The 25693-nt window shown below is 46.7% G+C and overlaps 1 protein-coding gene across 3 annotated transcripts; it reads right to left on the reverse strand.

The window, feature by feature from the left end:
• Positions 1 to 3147: 3147 nt before the first annotated feature.
• On the reverse strand, positions 3148 to 24815 carry CRY2 (cryptochrome circadian regulator 2). Of its 3 annotated transcripts, none has more exons than XM_061343440.1 (12): positions 24568 to 24815; positions 21696 to 21804; positions 18086 to 18228; positions 11632 to 11816; positions 10343 to 10431; positions 9115 to 9255; positions 8285 to 8596; positions 7089 to 7240; positions 6735 to 6937; positions 6277 to 6366; positions 5619 to 5757; positions 3148 to 5134 (listed from the first exon to the last, which is right to left on the reverse strand). In XM_061343440.1, exons 1-11 carry the CDS (start codon positions 24753 to 24755, stop codon positions 5621 to 5623), a joined length of 1749 nt encoding a protein of 582 aa, XP_061199424.1. In that variant the 5' UTR covers positions 24756 to 24815; the 3' UTR covers positions 3148 to 5134; positions 5619 to 5620. The 3 variants fall into 3 exon arrangements, with proteins under 3 accessions (XP_061199424.1, XP_061199423.1, XP_061199422.1); XM_061343439.1 differs by having other exon boundaries at positions 3148 to 5112; positions 5603 to 5760; XM_061343438.1 differs by having other exon boundaries at positions 5619 to 5760; positions 24568 to 24814.
• Between the last annotated feature and the right edge of the window lie 878 nt (positions 24816 to 25693).

Consider the following 25693-nt stretch of genomic DNA (forward strand, 5'->3'; position numbering starts at 1 on the left):
CACAACACCTGGGGCAGCATCCTGGGTGAGGGTGAAGTGCCCCCTGTGCAGTTTGGATGCACACAGTGAACTGTCTTGCTTGCAGGACTCAAGAGACACACCAGTGCTCCTCCAGGGCTCTGACACAGCTCCATCTTAAAGCACAAACCCTGGCTACCACAACATGATTCCTCTGCAGCCTCCCCTGTGCTTTGGCCTCTGATCTGGGGCAGAAGCTGAAGGCAGAAGCCTTAAGGCTGCCTCCTCCGCCCCCTGCAGCCACATCACCATGAGCCCATCCTACCCTCTGCTAGGACACCAAGAGCTCCCCGCAGCTTGGTCATCAGGCCTCTCATCCCAGCCCTGGCCTGCTGGGAACCCCATTTTGGCCTTTTTGGCTGCGCTATCGCTGGTCACATCCATCTCCTTACGTGCACAGCAGAGTGCATGTCCATCTCCTGCAGAGACCATACTTCTGTCCTAGCCCATGTCTCTGCTCACAAGGCATCTCCCATCTTATTTCTCTCTTTCAAACTGTCCAACTGAACATCAAGTTCACTTCATAGAAACTATTCTCAGCCTTATGTTAAGTCTGAGGAGAGATTATGTGTGGAGAGAGGTTTTTCTGCTTCTCCCCACCTGTTGAACCTCCTGATCTCACCCTAGATGCAGCTGTGATACCAGATCAGCACTCTGCTCTCTCCATCAGCCATCCTGCTCACTGCTTCCGTTTCCCCTCCATGGCTCCAGCTCCCATCTCTTCACATCCAGGTGTGTTTTCCATTGCCAAACCTTTCACCTAACCCCTCCCAAAGCTGCTCCAGCTCCTTCTTTGTGCACCAGCACATGCAGCAGGCCATCTCTCTCTGCTAGAAATCCAAGGTTAGCCAGTTTCCATCCTTAGCCACATCACCGTCATTCGTTTGACAGGGAGAACAGATGTTCTGGCCAGTGCAGGCTGCTTCAAACCCAACCTCTCCAGGTCTGATTGACATTACTATACTCCAGGTAGGGAAAGCAGGACTGAGTTGGCCATCATTCGGCCTCTTCATCTTCCATAGCACTGGCTGCTATTTTCAAATGGCTTTTTGTCATGCACGAGCCACTTCAAGCACTCAAGTGTTACTTCCTCAAGCCCACGAGGTCCTTGCCATTGATAAGACAACAGCTCAGCAACAGCATGAGCCTTGACCCCAGCCCCACTCAGTTAACCAGCGCACTGCACACATTGCGTTCTCACAGACCAGATGTACTGTTTTATCTCCAGCACCTCACTGAAACACCTAAATTTACATCTCCAAAACTCCTCTTTTGCGTCTCAAACTTGCCCAGCAAAGCAGACTCCAAATTTCCAATGCTTATGTACATGAAGTACTTTTAAGCTGTGTCTTGGCTTTGTTGGATGTTCACAATAACCACTTAGCTGGTCTTTGGACTGACGCTACCTGGACATACCCAGCTGAGGCTCTGGTGCTGCTGTTCTGGATCAGACCCATTGACAAACCTGGACAAGAAACTGCAGGACAACTCACACTTCCTAAAGTCATGCTGGGTGCCAAGAAAGTAACGTACCTCAGGTAATTCTCCATAGAGAAAAAATAGGGTCCAGTAACTGGGTCTGCACACAGGAGCACCAAGGAGGATGGCAGAAGGCACAAGCAGGACTTCACTCCAACTGTGTCCTAGCTAGTTACTAGACTGCTACGTCATGGTGTTTTTAGTATCAGTCCGTGAATTAGCTTAAGAACTGCAAGAGAAGGAGGTCAGTTGCTGACAAACCTGTCCTGGTTTTAGATGGGATGGAGTTAATTTTCTTCCTAGTAGCTTGTGCAGTGCTGTTTTGGCTTTAGCCTGAAGGTAATGCTGGTAACACATTGGTTGTTGCTCAATAGCGCTTACCCCAATTAAGGACTTCTCAGTCTCTCACGTTCTACCAGTGAGGAGGGGCACAAGAAGCCAGGAGGAATCACAGCCAGGACACCTGACCCAAACTAGCCAAAGGAATATTCCGTACCACAGCACGACATGCCCACTGTGTAAACTGGGGTGGTGTTGGCTTGGGATGGGCATTGGTCAATGGGTTGTGAGCAACTGGGATGGGCATTGGTCAATGGGTTGTGAGCAACTGTACTATGCACCACTTGTTTAGTTCTCAGGGGGTGATATTTATTCCTTCCTCTAATTATTATAATTGTATTATTATATTTTACTTTTATTTCAATTATTAAGCTGTTCCTACCCCAACCCATGTGTTTTACATGTGTTCCGATTCTCCTTTCCATCCCACTGGGGAATGGAAGGGAGCGAGCGGCTGAGCAGTACTCAGTGGCTGGCTGGTGCTATACCAGACACGACCCATAGCTTCACAACACTTCCCTGCTCCAGTGCCCACCCTCTCAGTTGAAAGGAGCCTCCACATCACCCTGGGAGATGTCCTGAAAGCCACTGTGCTCACTACTGCTCCCCCTTCCCAGGCAGAGCTCACACTGCCTGCTTCAGGTCAGATACTGCCACCCAGCCCCGAGACACAGAAAAAGGCCATTATCCCAGGAAACAGAAAGCCCCAAACTGGCATCCATTTCACGCCGCTTCCTTCATCTCAGCCAGCAGCAATCCTGAAACAAAGATGGTATCTTCACTAATGGTCCCTGGTGGCTTTTTCTCTCCCATGATTTTCAACTCCATCTGTCAGCAGCCACAACTAAGGAAAAGTTACCACAAAAACTAATGAAGGTGCAGCCGTGTTCAATCTGCCAGCTTGTAGTGCAGTGGAACATGCACAATCCTAAACGTTACAGAAAACAGTGAACACTTGCCCCCCACTTGTCACACAGTTCTACCCACCTTTATCCTTTCACCTGGGAAGTTCTCAGTGGATGAATCCCAGCCTACCTAATAGGTTTCCTATAGGAAGTTTTCCCCCTGCCTTTGGCTGGCCTTATGTTTCTGTGTGTCCTTCCCAGTTCTACTACCTGAACTGCAGCTCTTCAGGTAACACCATCCACACCACAGGTGCTGACAGAAACCTTGCAAAAGGGATTCCCTCCAGATCTACAAAGCCTTCTAAGACATCACAAGAGATTCAGCCTCCCCTCCCTTTGCCTTATCCCCAGATCCAGTCCCAAACATGCCACTTACCAACTGAAATAATTTGGATGACAGCATAGAGAGGGTTAAAGACATTTATATATTAAAAAAAAAATCATATTTACAGACCATTGCCCAAGCATGAGGCTCTGCAAAGGACAGAAGTCACAACTTCTGTAGTCTAAGTGTACAAAGTGCATGTCTTCTCCCTTTCTTCTCTCTGCCGCAGAAGGGGTGTCTCTATTTCTTCACACCTTTCTACCCCCAAGACAATGGGAGTAAGGTCTGGGTCAGAGCGAAGGGGACAAAACTTGTTGAGTACCGGGTTTTCCACCAGGCAGGCTTTGTGAATAAAGTTTAGAAGAAAGTAAGAGCAGGAAAAGTATTTACTTGGTCAATCCGCTCAATGGATTCCCTTGGAAAAAGGAATCTAGGGTCAATGCCCCAGGGAGATGAGTGGGAAGGAAAGGTTATTTAGCTATTCACTAAATTAACTCACAGACCCAATTCAACCACTTCAGCTTTCCCAGACACATTTGAGTCACTTTCTATTTGCAGCCCCATTGCTCTGGGTTCAAACATGGGCTCCAAAATGGAATCTGATTATCCCAGTCAGAGAGGGAGATAACTCCTGTGCTCCCCAAGCTGTTCACTGAGCAACTCACATATAGTCCCAACGTTATCTGTGCCAGGCAGGGATGAAAGGTTTTGGACAGCAAATGAAAGCAGTGCCAACAGCAGCCCATTGAATAAGACCAGCTACCTGATCTACTCCCTCTTTAGAACAGCCAGAAGACAGGCTCTTCTGAGTACTACCCTCCCTTGCCCTTCAGATGGGAAGGCAAGTAGAGGTGCTCTGCCAGCACCGTCTTGAAGTGACATGTAACAGGACTGGGCCAAGGAGTGTATGGTTAAGAGCCAGGAAAGCTACACAATCATCCTGCTTGACTACAAAGCACCAGCACGAATGCAAATGACCATAAGGAGCAGTGTGCAGGGCAAGAGGGACTGGAGTATACTGCGTAGAAACCTGAAACACAGACGTCAGTGCAGGACAGAGAAAACAGAATGGACACACAGAATGGATAAGGGACTGAAGCTGACGAAGACTCACTTCAAGGAGCTGATGCGTAACACATCCCCTATCAGTACGAGGCACTCACAGGCTACACACCATGGATGCTCCATCTGAGAGAGCTCTCGCTCAGGGAAGGAAATGCTCTAGAGTGCAGGGGCCCAGATGTTGCTTCCTTATTAACTAGACCAGCAAGCTTCTGGGAAACTACTTTACTCCTATCAAGGCATGTTCTTATTCTCTCAAGAATTTCTCCTCTCAGACTCCCTCCCACCCAATGTCAAAGTGCTCTGAAGCTGCCCCTTCCAGACAACAGCCCATGTTGCAGCAGCGAGATTCTTCTGCAGGGAGAGTTTTAAGTGCTGTTCAAGTGTACAGACAGTTTGGTTCCCTTTGTTCTTGTGCTACAGTTGCCCTTCATTTTCTTTCCATCCCATGAGTACCACCCTGATTTACTCAAAAGCATTTACATCTCCGCCAGTCTAGACTAATGAAAGAAAACCTGAGTTTCTCCTGCTCTCTCGTAGGATGGGTGCTCTATTTTTAACACTGTAGCAGCTTCCTTCTCAACTCCTACTAGAATTGGAATTAATCAGCGCCACTCACTGCCTAGTATTAGTGATGAGAAAGGATGTTCACTACTTGAGATGCGCAGATGCTGCTCCCTACATCAATGCATCAAGCCACTGTCAGAAAAGAAAGATACACCTGGGACTGCACAAGCTCATAGAAGGCTCTCCCCACCTTAAATGTGGTCAGGTTTTGGACATGGCTGAGATATATTTGGCTCTCCGGAGACCAGAAAGCCAAATAGTCCCAAGCACAACTAGCGCAGTGCCCTTCTGTGGCAGCTATTGGAATTACACATTTATATGAGAGCCCAGATTTTCTGTTGCGGATCACAAGTTCCAGTCCCTCCATGGCAGCAGTCCCTCCTCCTCTGGTCACCTCTTCAGCACTCTCCCTCTTCACTTGCAAGGTGCTTGTTGCTGGCTGTAGGAAAAAGCAAAAGAGAGAATGTGCCTCAAACTCACTTTTCATCCTGGGAAGTTGGCAGAATATGCAACCAGTTCCTTCCCTCCTGGAAGCATTTCAGGAAGGTGACTGGACCTACTTGCTCTCTCCTCCTGTAGCCTGTACCCTTGCCACATGGGCAAACCTGGCTGCAAACCCACCCTGTGGAAGGAGAAGCAGCCTCACAAGAGCAAACCCAAGAACAACCGTGCTCTGTGACTGTTCTAGCAACAGGGTACTGCTCTCTGCTGGACAACTGAGTTAACAGCTTGTCAAGCAAAAGCAAAACAACCAGAGGGCAGCCCACTGCCAAACTGCAGGGCTATGGAATATACAGTCAGCAGCCACCTCCCTCCCGAAGCAAGTCCATTTTGCTCATCAAAATGCAGGGAGCAAACGGACTGAGCCCTGCTATCTGCCAAAACAAGGCAGTTTACGCCAGATCACACTGGGGACTACTCACAGTCATAAACTCTTGCCAGGGACCTCTGGAGCGGGGAGGCCTGTCACTTTGGCTCGTTTGAACAGTTCTTCAGTGCACAGCTCTTCTGCTCCCTCGTGTTTGCGCTTTGGAGAAGCCTGGTCTGCTTGCGACAGCCTCACTGCTGTAGAGCAAGAAGAGTCATTGCAACAGTTCCCCTGCCTTTAAATCTCATGAGTACACCCTAGCCTAACCTGTCACAGAGGTGGGAGAAAGAACAGGCAGTATACAAGCACAGACATGTTGCCACAACCTCCTTGAAAACTGCTGAAAGACCTTTGTTGAAAGCAGAATCAAATCCTGCAGAACAAACATAAAAGTATTCTCCTTTGCTGGAGGCCAGCTTCATTACACCTGACTGGCCCTACAGTAATCTGCACTTCTCCCTTAAGTGGCTGCATGTGATCCCATACAGGCAATAAAAGGTTCACTTTAATCAACTGCTCTTCAGCCCTTTTAGAAATGAAGGCTCACTGGGACTTCTGAGAAAGCCTAAAGGAAGGTGAATGAGATCTAGGCATTCCTAGCTACACACTCTCTTCTTATTAGAAAAGGATCTCTCCCTCCTCCTCTCCCTCCTCCTGCCCCATAGTTTCAAGTCAACATGAAACTATCTCAGAAGCACAAAACTCCAGCTCACCTGTACTGGTGCTGCAACCCTGCCCTGAGGCCGAGTCTGTAACTGGGCCACTGAGATCTTCCACACATGAAGGGACTGATGCCAGTAAACCTAGAGAAACAGAAGAAAATCATAGTTAAGAAACACTTAACTATGCTGGTGGGAGAAACCTTTCACATGGAGACATCTTAGTGATGACCAACCAGAATATCCATATCCCAGAGCAGGACGAGTTCAGAGCTGTGTTCACCCAGTGCTGGCCACAGACACACAGTGATCCAGAAGTATATTTATTTAACATTCTTTGCCTAGTTTTTTCCCCACAAAGTGAAGAATGGACAATTGGTGGCACAGGGATGGTGCTGTGCCATCACCAACTCTCAAAACTACTCAGTGCTATCTATTTTAAATCACTACCTTTCCTCCTAGCATTTTATTTCCTATTAAAGAAACAATCTTTTGCCATTATTGGTACTTACAGAGCCCTCTGTAGCGTGACAGCTGCTGGTAGATCTGCTTCATGCGCTCAATGTTCAGTCGACTGGTCTCTGCATGGTTCACCATGGGTTTGGGGTAGTCCACCCCAATGATGCACTTGGCTGCCTTCTGCACAGACTCTGGGGCATTCCATGGTTCATAGATGTAGCGTGATGGGAAACCCTTTAGTTTGGGCAGATATCTCCTGCAACACAAGTAAAAAGATGCACAAGCATCATTTAAAGTGCAGCAACGCAGTATTCACAATGCACACAAAGTGCTTATACACCCATCAGCCACTGAACAACTCAGGCTCAGAGATCAAGCAACAGAGAAGCTCCAGACACATCACTCACTTAACGTAGTCACCACTGGGGTCTGTGCGACGTCCGAAGCCCACAGGGCAGTAGCAGTGGAAGAACTGTTGGAAGAACGCGCTGCAGGAAAGCCACATCCAGCTGCCTGCATTCACACTGAAGTCTGCATCCAGCAACAGTTCATCAAATACCTGTAGCAAGGGGAGGAAAAGGCACTGAGAGCTTTCCCACACAGGACTTTGTGGCAGGGGGACCCAAGATGCCAGTTCAGATGGCAGATGCTGAGCTGTAAGCACAGCCCCTAGGAACCAGAGCAGCAGCAAAGAGGCTATGTGCTGTCTGAAGCCAGCTGGCTGGTCAATAGATCTTACTTTATGATGCTCTCACATAGGGAGGCTCTGTCTGCTCACCGTAATAAAGTGCTGCCTTATCTCTCATGCAGCTAGAGACTAAATCACTACCTAGTGTTGCAGCAAGCCATGGGTATTGATCCTAACCTAAGAGGCATAACAAGTGCAAAGCACCAATCATGGGAAGCAGGCAGATGCTGCAAAGAATAAACACCAAAGCAAGAAGCTCTCTGAAGGTCACAGAGCACGCTGCCACTGAGAGGTGGACAGGTTTCAGCAGTAACTTACATCAATGCAGACACTGCACTTATAGCATCTGACTCTATGATGCACATTCTGCTATGTGCTCCTTTGTCACCTTTGTGACAAGACACCTCTCCCTCCAGTTTGTGTAGGGCTGTGTGTACACTGGATAGGTTCAAGCTGTCTGTCCCTTCAGATGGCCCAAGAGGAGGGTCTTTTACCTCTTTCCTTGAGAGACTCTAGACTCAGATTTCACAGTCATGGAGCATTCCCTGACAGGCACGGTGATGGATTATACAATCCATTTCCATGAGGAAAAAGGTCCAGTCATAAAGTGACACTGAACTTGCAAAGAAAACAGATGGATTGAGAGAACTTTTATAAATTAAAAGAATAACCTAAAAAGCCCCCAGTACCCCAGACCACATTTACCAGTGTGTCCCCGTAACATTTAGTTATGGTTACTGGAGACTCTTGATAGTGTCAGAGCCCCACGGTAGAAGGCAGAAAGAAGTCATGCAGCTGGCAGGCCAAAAGCCTCTTCCACACACAAAGCAAAAGCCATACCTGTGTACCCTTCCTTGCAGAGAGACTTTGTTTTCCATATGGACTCCTGCAAGCCTCTGGAAATGCCAGACTCACCCTGACTCCTGACTCCCAGCTGATCCAGAGGTCGCCCCTGGTCAGGAAGCAGGCCACCGCATGCCTGGCCAGATGATGGATCCAACCTTCCTGTCTCAGTTGGGTCATGATTGCATCGATCCAAGGGAAGCCTGTCTTGCCCTCTGCCCACTTTGCCAAGGCTTCAGGATTCCTGTCCCAGGGGATTTGGATGCAGATGGGGTTCCCCTCCATGCGATCAAACTTTGGGTTGTTTGTGGCTGCTGTGTAGAAAAACTCCCTCCACAGCAGCTGTCCGTACAGAGAGAGGGGTGGTGTGCTGTTCCGCTTCACCTGTGGAGCAGGGAACAAGGTATTTGCAAGCAGGGGAGGACTGCCTTTAGTAAGTTGTTAAGTAAGCCACCCATCCACTGAAGGTGTAAGCCACTCATAGATTCATACGCAATTCCAAAGTCAGTTACTAGCAATTGCCATAAAGGAGCTCAATTCCAGATCATCCTTTACGAGAAACCCCAGGTGGTAAATTCAAGAGTACTGCTTTTAGCTCAGTACACTGACAAGTGACTTGGATGACACAAAACTAACAGGAAAAAGCTCTATTTGGCTCATGACACAAAAATCCAGACTGAAGAACAAGGTACCAGCAGATTTAAGATCTGCTTGACTGTATACAGGAGAATCCCTTTTCCTCACACCCAAGTGCCTCTTCTTTAGTGTCAAGAGTAGCCCAACAATCAAACTCAAAGGAGGCAACAGCAGCTTCTGCAGCTGTTCTGGCACAGTCTGGGAACCAGCACCATGCTACCTATGCTCACATCCAAGCTGCTCTCCAGATGAACCTCTTGTCTTACCTTCTTATACAGCTCCCAGAGACGATAGTAAAACAAGCGGCATGACAAGCAGCCAAAACGCAGGTAGGGACTGAGTCCTGTCGGGCTGGCCAGCAAGGAATTGGCATTCATCCTTGGTCTTTCGTAATTTGCAACCCACGCCTAGACACAGTCAGGAGAAATAAGCCAAAAAATCCCACATTTGGGGGACATTGCTAAGGGCAGGCCTCTGTGCAGGTGCTGAGGCCACTTAGGTCTGACAGCAAAGTCTCTCATATTCTCCTTCAACCACTGCTGGGAGAGATGTCAAGGGGGCAGTCCCAAACCCTACAACCTTTTCAAGACATGCAAGACCTTTGCTCCAGGATCTAAACCAGTTACTTTGGCCAAGGAAAGGATTAAGCTTGCTTTGTATTCAGGAGCTAATAACCCTGAGAGCTCCTAGGGATAAAAGCTAACACAGCTGTTTATGATCAGGTACCTCTACCTTATTTCACACCTTAAAAATTCAGACCTTTTTGTGGAGCATTATGCTGACAGTTTATTCCCCTTTTAGCATAAGAATTTATACTCTGATTTCTAAAACTGCCACCAAGCCACCCAACATTAAAAAGATACAAAATTCTTAAAATTGAGCTGGGTCATCTTTTCATTACTTTGAAACTGTTTGCCTTGTGTGTTATAATCAAGAACATGTGCCCCATAGAAAACACATGAATATTTCACCAAGGGGCTCAAGTAACGCCAGCCAGTGTGACAACACATTAAGAGGCTGATATACAAGGGGAAGGCCTACTTCTGTAAGCATGTACTTGCACTAGTCCCTCAGCTACAGACAAAGCAAGATGGTGTGTAGCAGGGACTGAGCAACTTACAGGAGACTTTCCAAGTTTGCAGTCCTCTAAAGGAAACTGAGGGGCAGAAACAAGGAAGAAAACCTCTGTGCTTCAAACAGCAGCATAACTAATACACAGATCTCCTTCTTTGGGTCTGAGGAAGCCTAGGAGCTCCCTGATCCACACACCACAAGATTACAGGAGTGCTCCAACAACACCAAACACTCCTCCCAGAGGTGAATGCTGTGACCATTGCTAGAAGAGCAGGGAAATAGAGCCATGGCCAATGCTCAACACAGAATCATAGAATAGTTAGGGTTGGAAAGGGCCTTAAGATCAAGTTCCAACCCTCCTGACATGTTTCATTTGGAGGCACAGGCTGCAGGAATCACCACTTAAATAACAGGGATTACCTTTCTTTCCAAGTGTTTATCCAGACGTGCTAAGGCTTCTGTCTCTCCTCCTTGCCAAACTGCAGGGGCAAGACCATCTGTAGGAAAGCCTGAGAGAAAGAACTTGGTAAGATTCAAAGCCATGCCTGACATAGGATATAGATGAAATTAAGCAATGATAACAGCAAGAGACTACATACTGCAGTTGCCTAACATGGCTTGCCTGCTGCTGTAGTCCTTGTATAGCAGACAAATCACATGGGTCAAGGCAAGAACCTGCTCAAGCCAGCACTCTCTGTGCTGTGTCAGCACTTACCCACACGGCTCTTCTCCAAAGGCCAGAGCAGCTGGGAAAGGAACACCTGATCCACAGCTCTGCCTTACAAAATACCTTGCCATGGACACCAGCAACTCACTAGGTAGTCTGGCTGCTCCCAGTGAGGCTTTTACTCTGCTGGACGCTGGTGCTAGGGAAGCCTGGGGAAGTGCTAAAGAACTGATGAAAAGGGAAAGCAATAATGCAGTTTCCCTGCACTGCTCTATGCTGAAAGAGGAGCCTCCCCTGGCAGCAAGCACAGCCATGTAAGGTTGCAGGCAGTCTCATGTTAGACCAGACAATAAAGGAAGCAGATCTACCCAGCACTGCAACCTTAGGATACTCCTGTTGTGAAGCCCCCTGCTTTCACATGACTGCTGAAACTGTGCCCTAAGGTACAAGGTGATACCTATAAAGGTGGTGTGGAGCCTCCAGTTACACACGTGCAGACAGTATTCTGCATTAATCTTTTCTTCCCTTGCATTTAGATTCCCTGATATAGGCCTTGAATTCTTCATCCCTGGATCTCTATTCATCCTCCTCCAAGAAAGATACAGTGTAAGTCATAGCAGGATGAATGAAAGAAGTTTCTGTCATAATCCTTTGGCTTGCTAAGCAACCAAATTGGTGCTGCCTGGCAATAACCAAATGAAATTATCTAAGCCTGGTACACAGTTTACATCTTCAGGTCTGTTACACAATGTGTCAGAAACAGTAATAGGAGGAAAGCATCTGGAGAGGACATGAGACACTGGTACAGCAGTTACATGCTCAGGACAGCAGAGAACATAAGGACAGATACAGAGTGTTTCAAAGCAGTGCTAAAGGGACAGCAGTCTGTTTTCATAAGGTCCAGCACTCATTAAGCTGCTTCTATGGCTACAGGCAGCCCAGGTCAGATGAGAACACTGGAGCTGTCCTGGGCACAGAAACAGTTCCACTACATCCCAGTTTCAGCAGGCAGTTAACCCTTGCCTTGCCTTCTGACACATACCCAGCTCTTCCAGGGATGGGACCCCATACACATCGTCATGGTTCTCCTGGATGTCCACTTTACATGTCTCCATCTGCTGACTTACTACAGTGCTCACCGGCTTCTTCGGGAGCTCCATGCGGCTAATGATGGCCTGGAAACGCTTGTAAGTGAGGGGTGGCTTGTGGCCATTCAGCTCGATTATTCTGGAGACAAAATAAGCATTACAGGCTCATATCACAGAATACACATGGAAACAGCAGCCAAACTCTATCCCACTTTCACTCTGGATATAGAAATCCTTACAGACCTACCTTCCACTCAATGCATCTCTCAAAGGGATATTAAAACCAACCAACCAAACCCTCAAAACACAGCAGAAAACAAACCCCCATATTTTAATTCATCTCCATGGGGGAAAAAACACCAAAACACCTCCAGCTAAATCAGATTTAGCCTCGTGTTTTTCTTCCAGAGCTCCTCATCAGACCCCTGTAGGAAATCTCAGTCTGACTACTGTGTTTATGTCTCCCCAAGCAAATCCCAGACCTGCATCTGCTCCCCTGACACCTTGTGATGTCCTAACATGATCCTGACCTTACTTCCCCCCATCTGACATGAGAAGTCCCAGCCTGTTTCAGCAACCCCCCCTTCCACCTATGTCCGACGAGACAAATCCCAGTTTGCGTCACTCCTCTGTCTCAGTGATTAGAGAAATCCTTCCCCACGCCAGAAGGTCACGAGCAGACCTGTCTCTTGCTATTCCCCAGTGTCAGATCATGCTACTGGAAAAGACAGCCATAAATCCCCATTCCTCTATTTCACGAAGCATCTACAGTCTGCTAGTGCCATGCAGTCTCATTTATCCTGGGAAAGAGATCTTTGAGAAGCCTCGTGGGCCAGGTAAGTGAAAGATGTCCCTTTGAGCACGGTCTCCTGCAGGGAGAGGAAGGAGTTAACAGCAGAGCAGACAGCACAGGGCTCGCCAGCATTACATAAAGCAGAGACAGCCAAACCCACGGCTCACACGGGAGCTGCAGCACAGCAGCCTTCCCCACCCATTACAGTCAACAGCTTATGCAAGGGGCCGGGCTTAAAGCCGAGTGGCTCGGCAGACGCCATGTGCGCTCCCTGCCCCCAGCACCGCACGTGTAGCGAGGAGGAGCGACATGCCGGCCCCGAGAGCACCGGCAGCCAGCACCGGCAGCCCGCCCCGGCACCGATGGGGCCGCCGCCTAGGGAAGGGAAAGGAGCCGGTGAACAGGCAGCGCGGCTGCGAGCACTGAAAGTGAACCTCCTTGCAGCTCCATCCCACTTTCCTGTTTATAAACACCGGGATAAAAGGACGCGGAGGAAAGGGGCAATCAGGATGGTTACTGTCATCTTCACTGTGAGGGTGCTGAGGCGCTGGCACAGGGTGCCCAGAGAAGCTGTGGCTGCCCCATCCCTGGCAGCGCTCAAGGCCAGGTTGGACACAGGGGCTTGGAGCAAGCTGGTCCAAGGTTGTCCCTGCCCAAGGCAGGGGGTTGTAAGTGGGTGAGCTTTAAGGTCCTTCCAACACAAACCAGTCTGTGATTCTATACCAGCCTATGATGTGCACTGTACTTTTTCAGTGTCAGGCTAGAAAACAATCACAGCATGGGCACAGCCCACTGTCTTCTGTACAAAGATTCGTCCAAGGAAGTGCCCCAATCAGCAGTCCTTTCCTTCCTCCCACTGCCCTTCTACTTCAGGCAGTACAATCTCACACGACTTTCCCTGATGGCTGAAAAAGGGAGGTGCTTTCCCAGGATTTAATACTCCCATTTCATCTCTCTCCCTGCTCAACCCACAGACTACACGTGGCAGTTATTCGGCTGGTTTTCCTGAAGCAGAACAGAGAAGACCAGAATCACTGTCATACAGAACCTAACCTTTTTAACATGAAACCAGCTGTGTTACCAGACTAGAAATACACTGCCCAGCACTATCTGATGGTAGTGCCTTGATGCCTGAAGTTATGAAGGTCTTTCTGACTGTCAGTCACACTTTACCTCAAGAAAGCAGGCAACTAAAACCTCACCAAACATAGTCTGGATTACAGGGCATCCTAAAGTCCTACCTGTGACAGCAGTGTTTGTAGAGTCTGAATGTGCCACCTCATAGGTGCCAGTTTCTATCTCTCATCTCCATGGCAGTGCCTCAGTGGAACTGCTATAGGGCTAGGGCAAGCTGCTTGCTTCCAAACCCTGACATCCGAGCTCGACTGCAAATGACAGGTCTGGGTTCTCGCAGGGGACTGAACGTGCTGTGCTCCTCCCTGCTTCCCTGCACGAGGAAGAGCTGGCTGCTGGCTGCCAGCACTCGGCAAGCAGGCTGCTCAACAACGCGCCCCACTACCAATTCACACAGCTTATGCAATTGCTGTGATCTAAATCCTTGCTCCAGAGAGCTCGTGTAGGGCTACGTGTATGTAAGACAAAAGGGGTATTTCTACAGATTTAAAGAGGAGATGGAGAGATATCCAAGAGATATTCTATACATCAGGCGCTGGGTGAAGGACAAACAACTCAGCTTCAACAGCATCACATACGTGAGCAGAGGAGAGATGAAATTACTTGATGACAGGCTAAGTATCAGCACAGGGAAAAAACACCTGACACCAGATCACCACGCCAGACACATGAGGATAACAAGATCTGGCAGGCACAAGTTTGACTCAACCTTTTTAGGTGGCAATAAACCACTTTTTTCCGCATAGTATAATTATGAACTGCAGAACCTCCAAGGTGTGCAAACTTCTTCAGTACCTTTAAACTACTACATACTCCTACTAAAATGTATGTAACTACCATTTCAGCCTTAGGCTAGAGTATTTGAAGAAAAGCTGCTCCTGATGCATACTACAAACACACAAGCTCTCAGTGTTCTCTTCTGCCCTAAACCTCCCCCACTGAATAACGCAGGCCTGCCCAGGATTACAGAAACCACGGTGCTGACAGTCAGCAAGCAGGCTACAGAGGATTTAGATCCTAAGGAGGAGAAAACAGATTCAGAGAAGAGACAAAACAACCTGTCAGATGGAAGTTGTCAGATAGAATGATTGTCAAGTAAAGGCTGTGAGCTTGGTAAGCTGATAATGCAAGAGATTATCTTTCTTGTCTGATTTCTAGAATCTGAACATCAATAATCTTGACTGGAAAAGCCTAGATTTTCTTAGGAGTATTTTTCAGCACTGATGCTGATTTTCTATATCCCTCGTTTGGGTGAAGAGGAGGGGAAAGATGCTCTGATTATCATCACACAGCTATGCTGGCAGTGCAACAAGGAGCATACTGCAATCTTCCTACTTTCTTTCTTGGGTAAAACTGGTCAAATTCACAACTTAACTGAATAGGCTGTTTGTTTAAAAGGAGCTGGTACTGGGAATACACTGCAGGGACAAGAGAAGGACTGCTGGGATCATTTATGTCGAAGTGAAAGATTAGTCTAAATTGTTTAAAACCAGATCTGAAAATCTTATGGGAAACTTGATCAAAGACAGATGAGAAGAAGGATGCTAGCACCAGGTTACTAATTATGCAGGAAAAACAGTAGGGTGTGCAGAGGGACAACACATACCATGAATCAGAAGACTGGAGATGATACCCTGCAAGAGGCTTCCAGGGGAAATACAATATTAGAATTGTATTACCACCTGCTGGGAAACCTCCAGAGATGCCAAGAACCAGGAAATGTCAGAGTTAACTGAAGACTTCAACTGCCTCTGCACAGGCTGGGTAGCTGTCACACCCCATCGCCTGCCAAAAACCAGGGAACAACTGGTTAAGAACCCACAGGGAAAGGCAATTCATGATTTGGTCTTTGGCAGTGCTAAAGTGTAAGTGAAGATGTTAGTTATCACCTGCCTGTTCTACCTGTGACTGCAGCTTGCATCAATAAAACAGCATTCCAGGAGCAGCAGTGACTCTGAATTCAAGAAAAGAAATGCATAAAAATGAGGCAGGCTGCTAAGCAAAAAGAACAAGCTGAGACGTAAAACGCTGACAGGCAACACGAAGATGGTTTGAGGATGATGTTGGGGGAAAGATATTAAACAATTGCACACAGAAAGACTTCAGAAAGATCACAAGAGTCAAAACAATTAGAAAACAGCATCAGCAAAGATAACAGAAGGCAAAATCCTTCAGAAAAATGAAGGCCAGATAAAGACAGACAAACCCCAAGCTTTGGTATGTTAAATTAAAACCCACAAAAGCAGCTTCTTTCCACCTCCCAACTCACAGCAAAGTGTGAGAAACCTTTTAAAAAAAGCCTAAGTAGTTAAAAAATAAAATCCCTTTCCAGACACTCAGGATATTTATAGGGCCAAGAGATCAAGTCATAAAAAAAATCAGTCTCTGTAATAGCACATCAAAAACCCTGCATTTATTTTTACACATGTATTCATTATGGACATATTCAGGGCGGTTACAACTCAATCTTTTTAAGGAAAATTTATCAGGAGATGTCACAGACCGGTAGGCTTGGAAGAAATTAATTCTATGAGAAAAAGGATTCTATGATTCTATTCTAAATGCTACAAAGCAAAGCTATGCTTGAATAGCAACAGATTGCCAGGAGCAGCAAGCATTCACCCAGGATCTGTAAAGGACATCAAGAAATACCCAAGCTAATAGCTGCTGCATGGAACACTTGCCTTAAAACTGAATACAACAAGGAAAAAAGAAGAGCAAATGTGACTCCAGATTTAAAAAGCATCTCCAGGCATCAGAGGGATGACACAATAGAGATTCTGGTATGTGCAATAGGCAGAGGGGTAGAAAATACTAATGGAATCAATGAATGCATGGGTATATGCAATATGCTGGAGGGTTAATTTGGCCTCAAGTTAAGTTGTGCCTCAAAATTTGGTAGTGACATTTGAGCTTGGGGCGAGGCAGATTCAGTTGATAACCCTCTACTTGGATTTTCAGAAACCATCTGACTAGATCCCTCACTGAAAATTATTAAAGAAACCCTAATAAATAGGGATAAAGCAAAAGATCCCTGGATACAGGAAATTCTTTGAGATAGAGAAGGAGAAACCCTACACAGAGCTGAGCAGGGGCTTGTGCTGCTCAACGTTATTCATAAAATAGCTGTGAAGGGACAAAAAAAGAGGTGGCTGATAAAGTTTACTGACGCAATAAGCTATCTTGCATAGCTAAAGATGAACACTGCATGGCCAGCTCTCAAAAATATCAGATGAAATGCACTGTTGGTCATGCTGTTTCTCCATATGCACAGATATGCAATCTCTAATAGCTATGCCTATTCTGGAAGGAAGCCCTGAGACAACAGTTTAGTGTTTAACAGCACTCAGAAAAAACATAAAGAATACTGGTGACTATTAGAAGACAGGAAACATTATAGGACTATAAAAATCCATGCTACTCCTGCAGTTTGAATGCTAGCTGCTCTCCAGCTCTAGAAATACCCAGATGTATGAAGGTGACAAAACTTAGAAGAGATATGGAAGATTTTTTAGAATAGAAATTCCACCTGAAAACTTAAGTAAACTAGGATAATCCACGTTGGAAAACACAAAGATGACATGAGGAAGGATGCGAGGGGCATTGGCACTGAAGAGGTGAGGATGCAATAAGCATTCAAGAGGTCTCTTCCAAGGCAAAATGAGAAAGCAGTGCCTGTTCATAAGACAGGCTCAAGAAGAACCCCCCACACTCCAAAGACAAGCATTTCCACACAGCATATGCTAACTGCAAAGCTCCTTTCCATGGGAAATTGGGGATATTAAAAGGAAAACTACATTCAGCATTACTGACACAGTCATATGCCTCCCCCCCCCCAAAAAAAAAAAGGCAAGCAACCTGTAAGAACAGTACTGAAACATGGTTGAAGGTAAGCGTACATTAGTCTTAGCTGAAAGACTGTTCACTCTTTAAGGAGATCACAGATATATGGAGATTGTATTTTATATGAGTAAATATAAAAAGCTCAACATAAAGGCAAGTCTCCCCCACAGCAAATACACAACAAAGACAAGGCATTCATGTTTTAAAATATGGTAAGTTTGCCCCAATCTACCTTGTTCTATTCCTTCCAGCTGTCTTGGCATGTCCATCAGTTAAAAGCCCTGCTTTCATAACCTGTTTGAGACAAAAGCTCAACTATCTTTAACAAAAGATAGCAAAAACCAGCAGCCCACACAGTGAGGACATGCTCAAGGAGAGCCACCAACAGGACACAACTTAAATGCCTGTTAAGTAGAGTTTAATAAGCTCGAGGCAACACCATCCTGTATATTCACGTCACTGCCAGCATTTTAACGTGCTCTAATCAAAAGCGCAAGTGCGCAGAGTAATCCTGTTGACACCTTCTAGGTTCACACAGGGTGACAGTGATCAACATGGATAATGAAAAGACTGGTCTTCACAGATGTGAGAATCCCAGCCTAGCCCAGACAGCACCTCTGCCCTTGCTCTCCCTTTACCTGTCCAGGTCGTAGAGGGTGTGGGAGTTCTCTATCACCACCTCCACGCCAGCCTCCTTGGCCAGTTTGATGATAGCTGCATCTCTCTCCTTACCAAACGGCTCTGAGTCATACTCAAAGGTGAGACGAGTGACTCCCCATTCCTGCAAGAAACACAAGGCACAGAGCTGACAAACAAGACTGTCTGTGACCAGCACAATTACAAACGAGGGTTTCAGAGTTCCTGGACAGTCTGGAAGCTTAGAGAAGGTTCCTGTGATGACCAGCGATCTGGAATTGAGATAACCAAAGAGTCAACAATTTTATCAGCTCGAGCAAGCACCACATCAGCCATGCAAATTCCTACCTCAGGTGTAAAACACCTAAAGGAGGTTCAAGTTCTTCTCTATTAATGTTCTTAGGTTACAGCTCAGTCCCCAAACCTAACACCACCTATTTTGTTACACATGCTGTCCAAAAGTAACCCTACTATCAGATTCAAGCACTTGCAGAGAAAGCCTTTCAGAGAACAAGTTCCACTCAAAACCCTGTATTTTTATGTGGAAACTTTCATTAAATGAAACCAGTACACTCTAAATTTTTTCCAATCCCTCCGTAAAGCAATCATATAATAGAGGATCAATGTCCAACCCAAACAGCAAAGAAAACAAAGGTAGTGGCAAATACAGGGCAAAGGATGGCAACTGAATGAACCTTTCTGGTCATCACAGCAGAGTATGATAATGTAATTCAGACTTATATTCAAGTTCTGCCCTTGGGGGGTTATTTTACGTTAGCCAAACCATGCACCTATCCTGTATCTTCATGCCTTTAACAGATCTCTCACAGATTACATGGAGCAAACCTTACAAAATAGCATTCAGGCTTTTCCAGAGCACAGTTTGCTCTCAAGTACTATGGCCTAGTTTTTCTCAGAATATGAATCCTATGAGAAGAGGTTTAATGGTTTCCACAGCGACCCTCCTGAGACATCCATCAAGCAGAGCAGCAGCCCACAGATCTGTTTAGCAAACACTTTAGTCAAACACATCCAGAAATCTACAGAGACACTTAAAAAACCCCTCACAAAACCAAGTTCCGAACCACATTCTCCAAGTGAGAGAGTCTAAGTCACCTCTATATACACAGGACAGCCTTTTCCACTTTGGAACCAGACACAAAACACAAAGAACAGATGTGATTATCTCACTAGAGACTATTGAAAAATAATGCCAAAGACAGGGAAGGGAATTTGGAAGCAGACAACTGTACAAATTCCCTTCTTTTCTAAGCTTTCAGATTCAATCCTAAAATTAATATTAGGAAGGACAGAGAAATGAACCAGTTATGTACTGAATGTACGTCTCCAGAGAGGTCCTCCACTCCTTTTTCAAACAAAGAGCATGACACCACCCATAACTCAGAGCAGGGGTGAAACAGACACGTTCCAGGCCCTGCCCTGCTCCTATGTGATTTAACAGCTTCATTTTAGACTTTTCTTTCTTTTTTAAGAAAGACAGTATCAGCTGGAAGGCTTGGAAAAGTTGGCTTTGGTCTTGAAGAAACACACATTACTGTCTTGAAGGAAAGGAAAGGAATAAAAAAGCCCCCAACCATTTAAGGCTAGCAGAGATTTTAGGTAAGAATACAGAACTTCAAATTCAGGTATTTCCCACACTTTAGAGAAGCTCACCACCCTGTGTGTGACAGAACAGCACAACCACGCAGAAAACACTAAGCTGTATGACAGTAAATTGCTGCAGATAAACAAAAGAACAGCCATGACTGACTTGTCTGTTAGTATCTAGCCTATAGCAAAGCAAAACTGTAGAGAAAGAAACACCCACCAAAGGGACTGCAAGCAAACTTTAGGGAACAAATGACTCTTTCTTTGATAGAAGAGCTAAAATTACAGATGTTTTTTCCCAGGGAGGGAGACAAAAAACCTCTACAAAGGTTAAGACAGAGGTAACAAACACAATTCTCATGGTATCCACATATAGTAGTGCCTTTGCAGCAATTGCTATTGCCAACATAGCTCAAGCTACTGGCAGCAAGAGCAGAAATTATATTAGGTCCAAGTGTTGCATTACCTACCACACGTGACATAACTCTCTTCTCCAAAACAGCTGACAGCAAGACATGAGCTGCTGCTAATTCACTGTTCAGTGCAGCAGCTCTGAAGAGGCTTGAATCCCCATGAAAGCCGTACTTTTCCCACATAATAGCATAACACCTTCACACCCCCCTTTTCTCCGTTACAGCACATCCAAGATATTCATTAATTCACTTGCCCCAGAAAACAGACTGCAGCAAAAAGCAAGTCTGGCAGATTCCACAAACATCTCCCCAGACCTCTGATTCTGCCAACTACTTTTTGTTCTTTGACCAAAGTGAGCATTTTTCTCCATCAAATTTTTAATTACCCTGTGACTACCTTAAACTAATATAAGGGGGGCATGAACTGCTACTAGCCAGAACTTATTTGCAGATCAAAATGCAACCCAGACACTGAAAATGCTAAAAGCAGCACACAGTTTGTGTCATGTGTTAAGATGCAAAGCCAAAATAAGTATCAGTGCCCCTTCTGACCTGCTGAGTCTGATTTCTCTCCCCAGGACTGCCCTCCTCCCAGAAACACACATCACAACCATTCACAGTAAGAGCTTATACATTTATGCCTCCTTCTCAGCAGCTGGCCTACAGCAGCTGACACTAGTTTTGGTGACACTAGTTCTGTTAACCATATGTAAGGTACAGTCCACATGACAAATCCAAATCATAAGACGCTTATGAACCGTTTTAGCTTTGTCGCTCTAGTAAAGATGCTGTCAAAAAGCTTCAAAGACAATGGAAAATTCAGTCTTAGAGCAGGACAGAGAAAAATGATACTGCTTGAGGAACCTTAATATTCAAGGAGATGCTCTGGCCTGCCCTGTCTCTCACAATCTGCAGCACTGACACTTCAGAAATGTATCCCACTAATACATTAATGACCACTGAGGTCACTGTATATTCCATTGTCCTAAATGGCACATCAACAGGGAGCCTGGACCCAAGCTGTATTTTGCTGCTGTGCTGACCAGACTGCAGCCTTTAACAGAAGAAGAAAAGGAAGTCAGCTAACATAAAGCTTCTGAACTTTGAAATTTTAACACAAAGCCCTATTTGTAACTCACATACAGACCAATATATTTTTTTCTGTTGTCTGTAAAGGTGTGTTGTCACAGCAGTCTTCACAGATAAGAGCTGCAGAAGAAAATACCCAGTACGAGAGAAGCTCTCAACATAGAGGAGTGCAGCCCTGTGAGACCTGGCTTACAACGATGAAGACCACCATCCAAAAAGAGAAGCTCAAGCATGCTAGTATTAGGTTATACTCTACTACTAAATTTCTTTGCAAGTCCGAGTTCAAGAGCATATCTGGCTCCCAAGCCTGACCCTTATGCTAGTTGTAGATAATTGTAGTTAGAGATTTGTTACAGTGAAGGTGTGTTATAGTTAAGAATTAGTTACAATCAAAGAGAAGCTGAGGGGATCTCCAACAGCTAGCAAAACATTAGAGTGAAAACAAAGATAGCACCAGGACATAAATTTTTCTTCACTATGCTCCAGAAAATTATTCTCTTACTTTAAAGAGTCTTGGGAAGACATCTGTTGGCTGCCCTCGCACAACAAACAAGCGAGAGTTGAGTTTCCTTAAACTGTTGTCCAGATCTTCCAGAGACTGGAGCAGAAATCTGCAGAGGAGAAACAAGAGCAGTCAGTGTAAAGACAACAGATGAAAATTTGCATGGAACTCCAGCAAATCTGCATCACCAATCAACCAGGAAGTTAGGACAAGAGACAGAAAACAACAATTTATATTCATCCTGGTGTCTACTGACTGCTATGAGACTTCAGCACCAGCCAGCTCCCAGCCATTCCTGTGCATGTTCTACTTGTACAGATGCAGATTTCCCAGATTTCCTTTTTCCTGCAACCCCTTTCCCATGTTCTCTCTCAGAGCTGGCAGCACCTCCCACCAGCTGCTCTCCCCACACAATGAGATGGCAAAAAGCATAAACCATATAATTCCCTACGGTATTTTCTCTCATTGATTCTGTTCTGGGGTGGGAGGGATTTTGCTCAAGAAGTAGGTGTCGGTACACTACTGCTCCAAAAAGTAATGAATTACACAATGCCACAGCAGAAAAACACACGCTCCTGGCTCATCAGTAGCACGAGACTGAGCATCAGGATATCCCAAGGCAAGCTTTATCTGCACTTAGAGTTGCTGCAAACAGAACTACATTTTGTCTTCCACCATGAAGACAAAAAGATGAGAGAGCATGCAAAAATACCAATCTATTCCCTTCCCCCCCAACTGTAAAAAAGCATTTAAGAGATTTTTGCATTTAATGGTGTCTCCCACTATGCTATAAAACATCAAATGTGTAATCATTGCTTTCACAGTCACGACACCGGATCTACACCATAAGGTCACTTTGTTTTGTCTAATGCTGCAAAAGACACCAGCTCTAAAACTTCAGTCTCTGCGACAGCACGTGGCACTGCTGGCAAACTCACAACCCTCTGTGAGCTGCCAACCTCCACCTCCTCCCCCCATTCCATGCCCACTCTGCAGCGTGACCTGCAAGACATGAGTATCTGCATCAGCTCCCTTAAGACCACACGCAGCTAAAGGAAGCTAAGCTACAACTGCCCTGCAAAGTAGATTCTCTCTCCTCAGCTGCACTGCCCGTAACATAAAATGCAAGCTCTGAGATACAGCAAACTCCCTCTCCACATCCTGAGGGAGAAAAAGATGTGGGGCTCATGAAAAGAAGGGCCCACTGTAACAGTACAGAAGACTCAGAACCACTTCTGGGTAACCTAAACAAACCACCCCTTTACCCTCAGCCCACTTTCCACCTATTAAACAGGAATAGCAACTTTCCAAGGTGTTCTAAACATTAAACAAGAGTTCATCCTATATGAATAAATAATAAGGGAATTTCAACATTTCTGGGAGCTGGCTAAAACACCAACCAGTGCTTTAGGTGCATGGACCTCTGAATGCAAGGAACTGCATTAAAAAAATAAATAGAGAAACAAAGCCAAAGCTCTCAATGGGAACCAGTGGCACTCCAGTAACTTGGCAATGTTTTTGCCTAAAGCCAGTGGTGCTAATTTCTGACATCTGCAGCAGGCACACTTCCAAGAAAACCTTATTCTTAAAAACTTCACCTGCTCACCTGTTCCATGACTACAACATAAATAAGATCTACTTCCCTCCCTATGGAATGTTGGTGGAAACAAACAAGGATTAAAAGGATCAGGAATTAATCTGCTGGGGGCACTGCTTTGGTTGTTCCAAATGATGGCAGTTAGCAACAACAGCAGCACTTGAGAGGCTCTGTCTCCTGCTGCCTGTAGAAAGTCTGGTCTGTGCAAAAATCACTTCATGCTCCCAGCATATTTAGCTGTAACAGAATCCAGAGTTTTCTGTAATGTGAACATCTACACTGTGGTAATTTCTACACATTTACAGTTTTTAAGCCATGCTCTGGTGAGGGTTCTAGAAATGCTTAAATCACCCTCACTACCTCATTCCTTAAGGTAAAACTGTGGTGCCCAGAGAGGCAGTCAGTTACAACTACAGTTGCCCTAATGCCCAGCCAACGTGACATTTCAAACAGCACTTGGAGCCAGGTGGCTGTCCTGTCCGCTACCCCTGATTGGGGCAGGAGAGGGCAAGGGGAGATCCTGCTTCGTTTGTATGCAGGGAAGCCTTACAGAGGAAAATCCCTTCCTGGATTGGGTTTCCAAACATTTGGACAGCCGAGATCTGGCACAACAGCATTATGTAATGCGACTGGCTCCCGGTACACGAGGTTTCGCTCTGCACAGACGTGACTCAAGTACTAACAGCTTCATTGCCACTTCCCCAGCAGCAGCCAAAGTGCATTCCCGTAAAAAACCCAAAGGGACTGGAGGAAGGCAGGAGTGCACACATGCCTGTGTGCGCTCAGCAGCCAAAAAGCGGATGGAAGGCGTGGGGCTGTCACGCAGCTCTGACATTCCTTTATGCTTGTCTCTAAATTCAGGGAAAAGCATTTTCTAAAGCTAAGCCGCCATCGGTTCCAGACTGGCTTAGTGTTGGAAGGGACCTTAAAGCTCATTCAGTTCCAACCCTCTGCCACGGGCAGGGACACCTTCCATTAGAGCAGGTTGCTCCAAGCCCCGTCCAACCTGGCCTTGAGCACTGGCAGGGATGGGGCAGCCACAGCTTCTCTAGGCAACCTGTGCCAGTGTCTCACCACCCTCATAGGGCAGCAATACATGAACCGGCCAGGGCGAGGCTCCCGCTGCGGCCTCACCGACACGGCCCACACCCCTGAAAGCGCTCCGTCAGCCGCGGGAGCCCTCCCCACCGCCGGTCCCGCCCGCACCCAGCCCATCCCGTTCCCCTCTGTCCCCACCCGCGGCCTGAGGGTCCGGAGCCGCCTTAGTCCACTCACCGCCAGCGGTTGATGCCCACAGCGGAGGAGGCGGCGAACCACGGGTCCAGGATGTAGATGCAACGGAGGGACGCGGCGTCCCGCAGCGCTTCCTGCAGCGCCGGGTTGTCGTGCAGCCGCAGCCCGCGGCGGAACCAATGCACCGAGCGGCACCGGGCCGGAGCCGGGCCCAGCGCGGCCGCCGCCATCGCCCCTGCCGACTGCAGCCGCGGCCGCCCGCGTCCACTCCGCCCCTCCGCGCTGATTGGCTGAGTTGGCGTACGCCAACACAGCCAATCAGCTCGAAAGGGGCGGGACGGACAGAGACGTAAAGGGACTTTGCTGCCCCCCAGCGGCCGCGCCTCCCGTGTCCCCATCCCCATGGCGACAGAGGCCCAACCGTGTCTCCCATCCTTCATCAGCTCCAGAGATCCCCGGCTTTATTAGGCAGGTTTGGCCGGTACAACAGTGAAAATGTCCGCTCCCATTAAAAAACTAATAATTCAAGGACTTTTAAACAGGGGAAGCTCAGGTTAGATATAAGGAAGAAGTTCTTTACTGTGAGGGTGGTGAAGCACTGGCACAGGTTGCCCCAAGAAGTGGCAAATGCTCCATCCTTGGCAGTGTTCAAGGCCAGGTTGGACAGAGCCTTGGGTAACATGGTCTAGTGTGAGGCGCCCCTGCTCATGGCAGGGGGTTGGAAGTGCATGATCTTAAGGTCCTTTCCTACCCTAACCATTCTGTGAGTCTATGGCTCCAAATGGCAGCCTGCATTGAAAAGGAGATGGTACCTGTTGTCATGAAACCTGGAGCAGGAGGCCACCAGAATTAGACCGGAACATATTCTGTGCAGAATTTGAGTGTTCTTCTGTAGGAGTGGCCAGACATCACATGCAAGGTATGGTATGTCATGTCACATAGGATCCACGGGATAGAGTACAAAGCAGTCACATCAACCTCCCAGGATCGATACCCAAATAACCCTTAAAATACAAAGGGGTTTAAAAAGGTGGTGCAACAGTAAAGAACATTGCTGCTGACCTGTTATCAGAAATCACAGCACAGTATAACCTGAAGCGGCACTTGCATGAGACCAGATGCAGAGCAGAGATTTCCACAGAAGTACCTGTTTGGCAGCAAGTTTCAG

This window comes from Neopsephotus bourkii, unplaced genomic scaffold, assembly GCF_033783945.1.
Source record: "Neopsephotus bourkii isolate Nb327-2 ecotype Australia unplaced genomic scaffold, CSIRO-AGI_Nbou_v1 NB_1825, whole genome shotgun sequence".
Lineage (NCBI taxonomy): Eukaryota > Metazoa > Chordata > Aves > Psittaciformes > Psittacidae > Neopsephotus > Neopsephotus bourkii.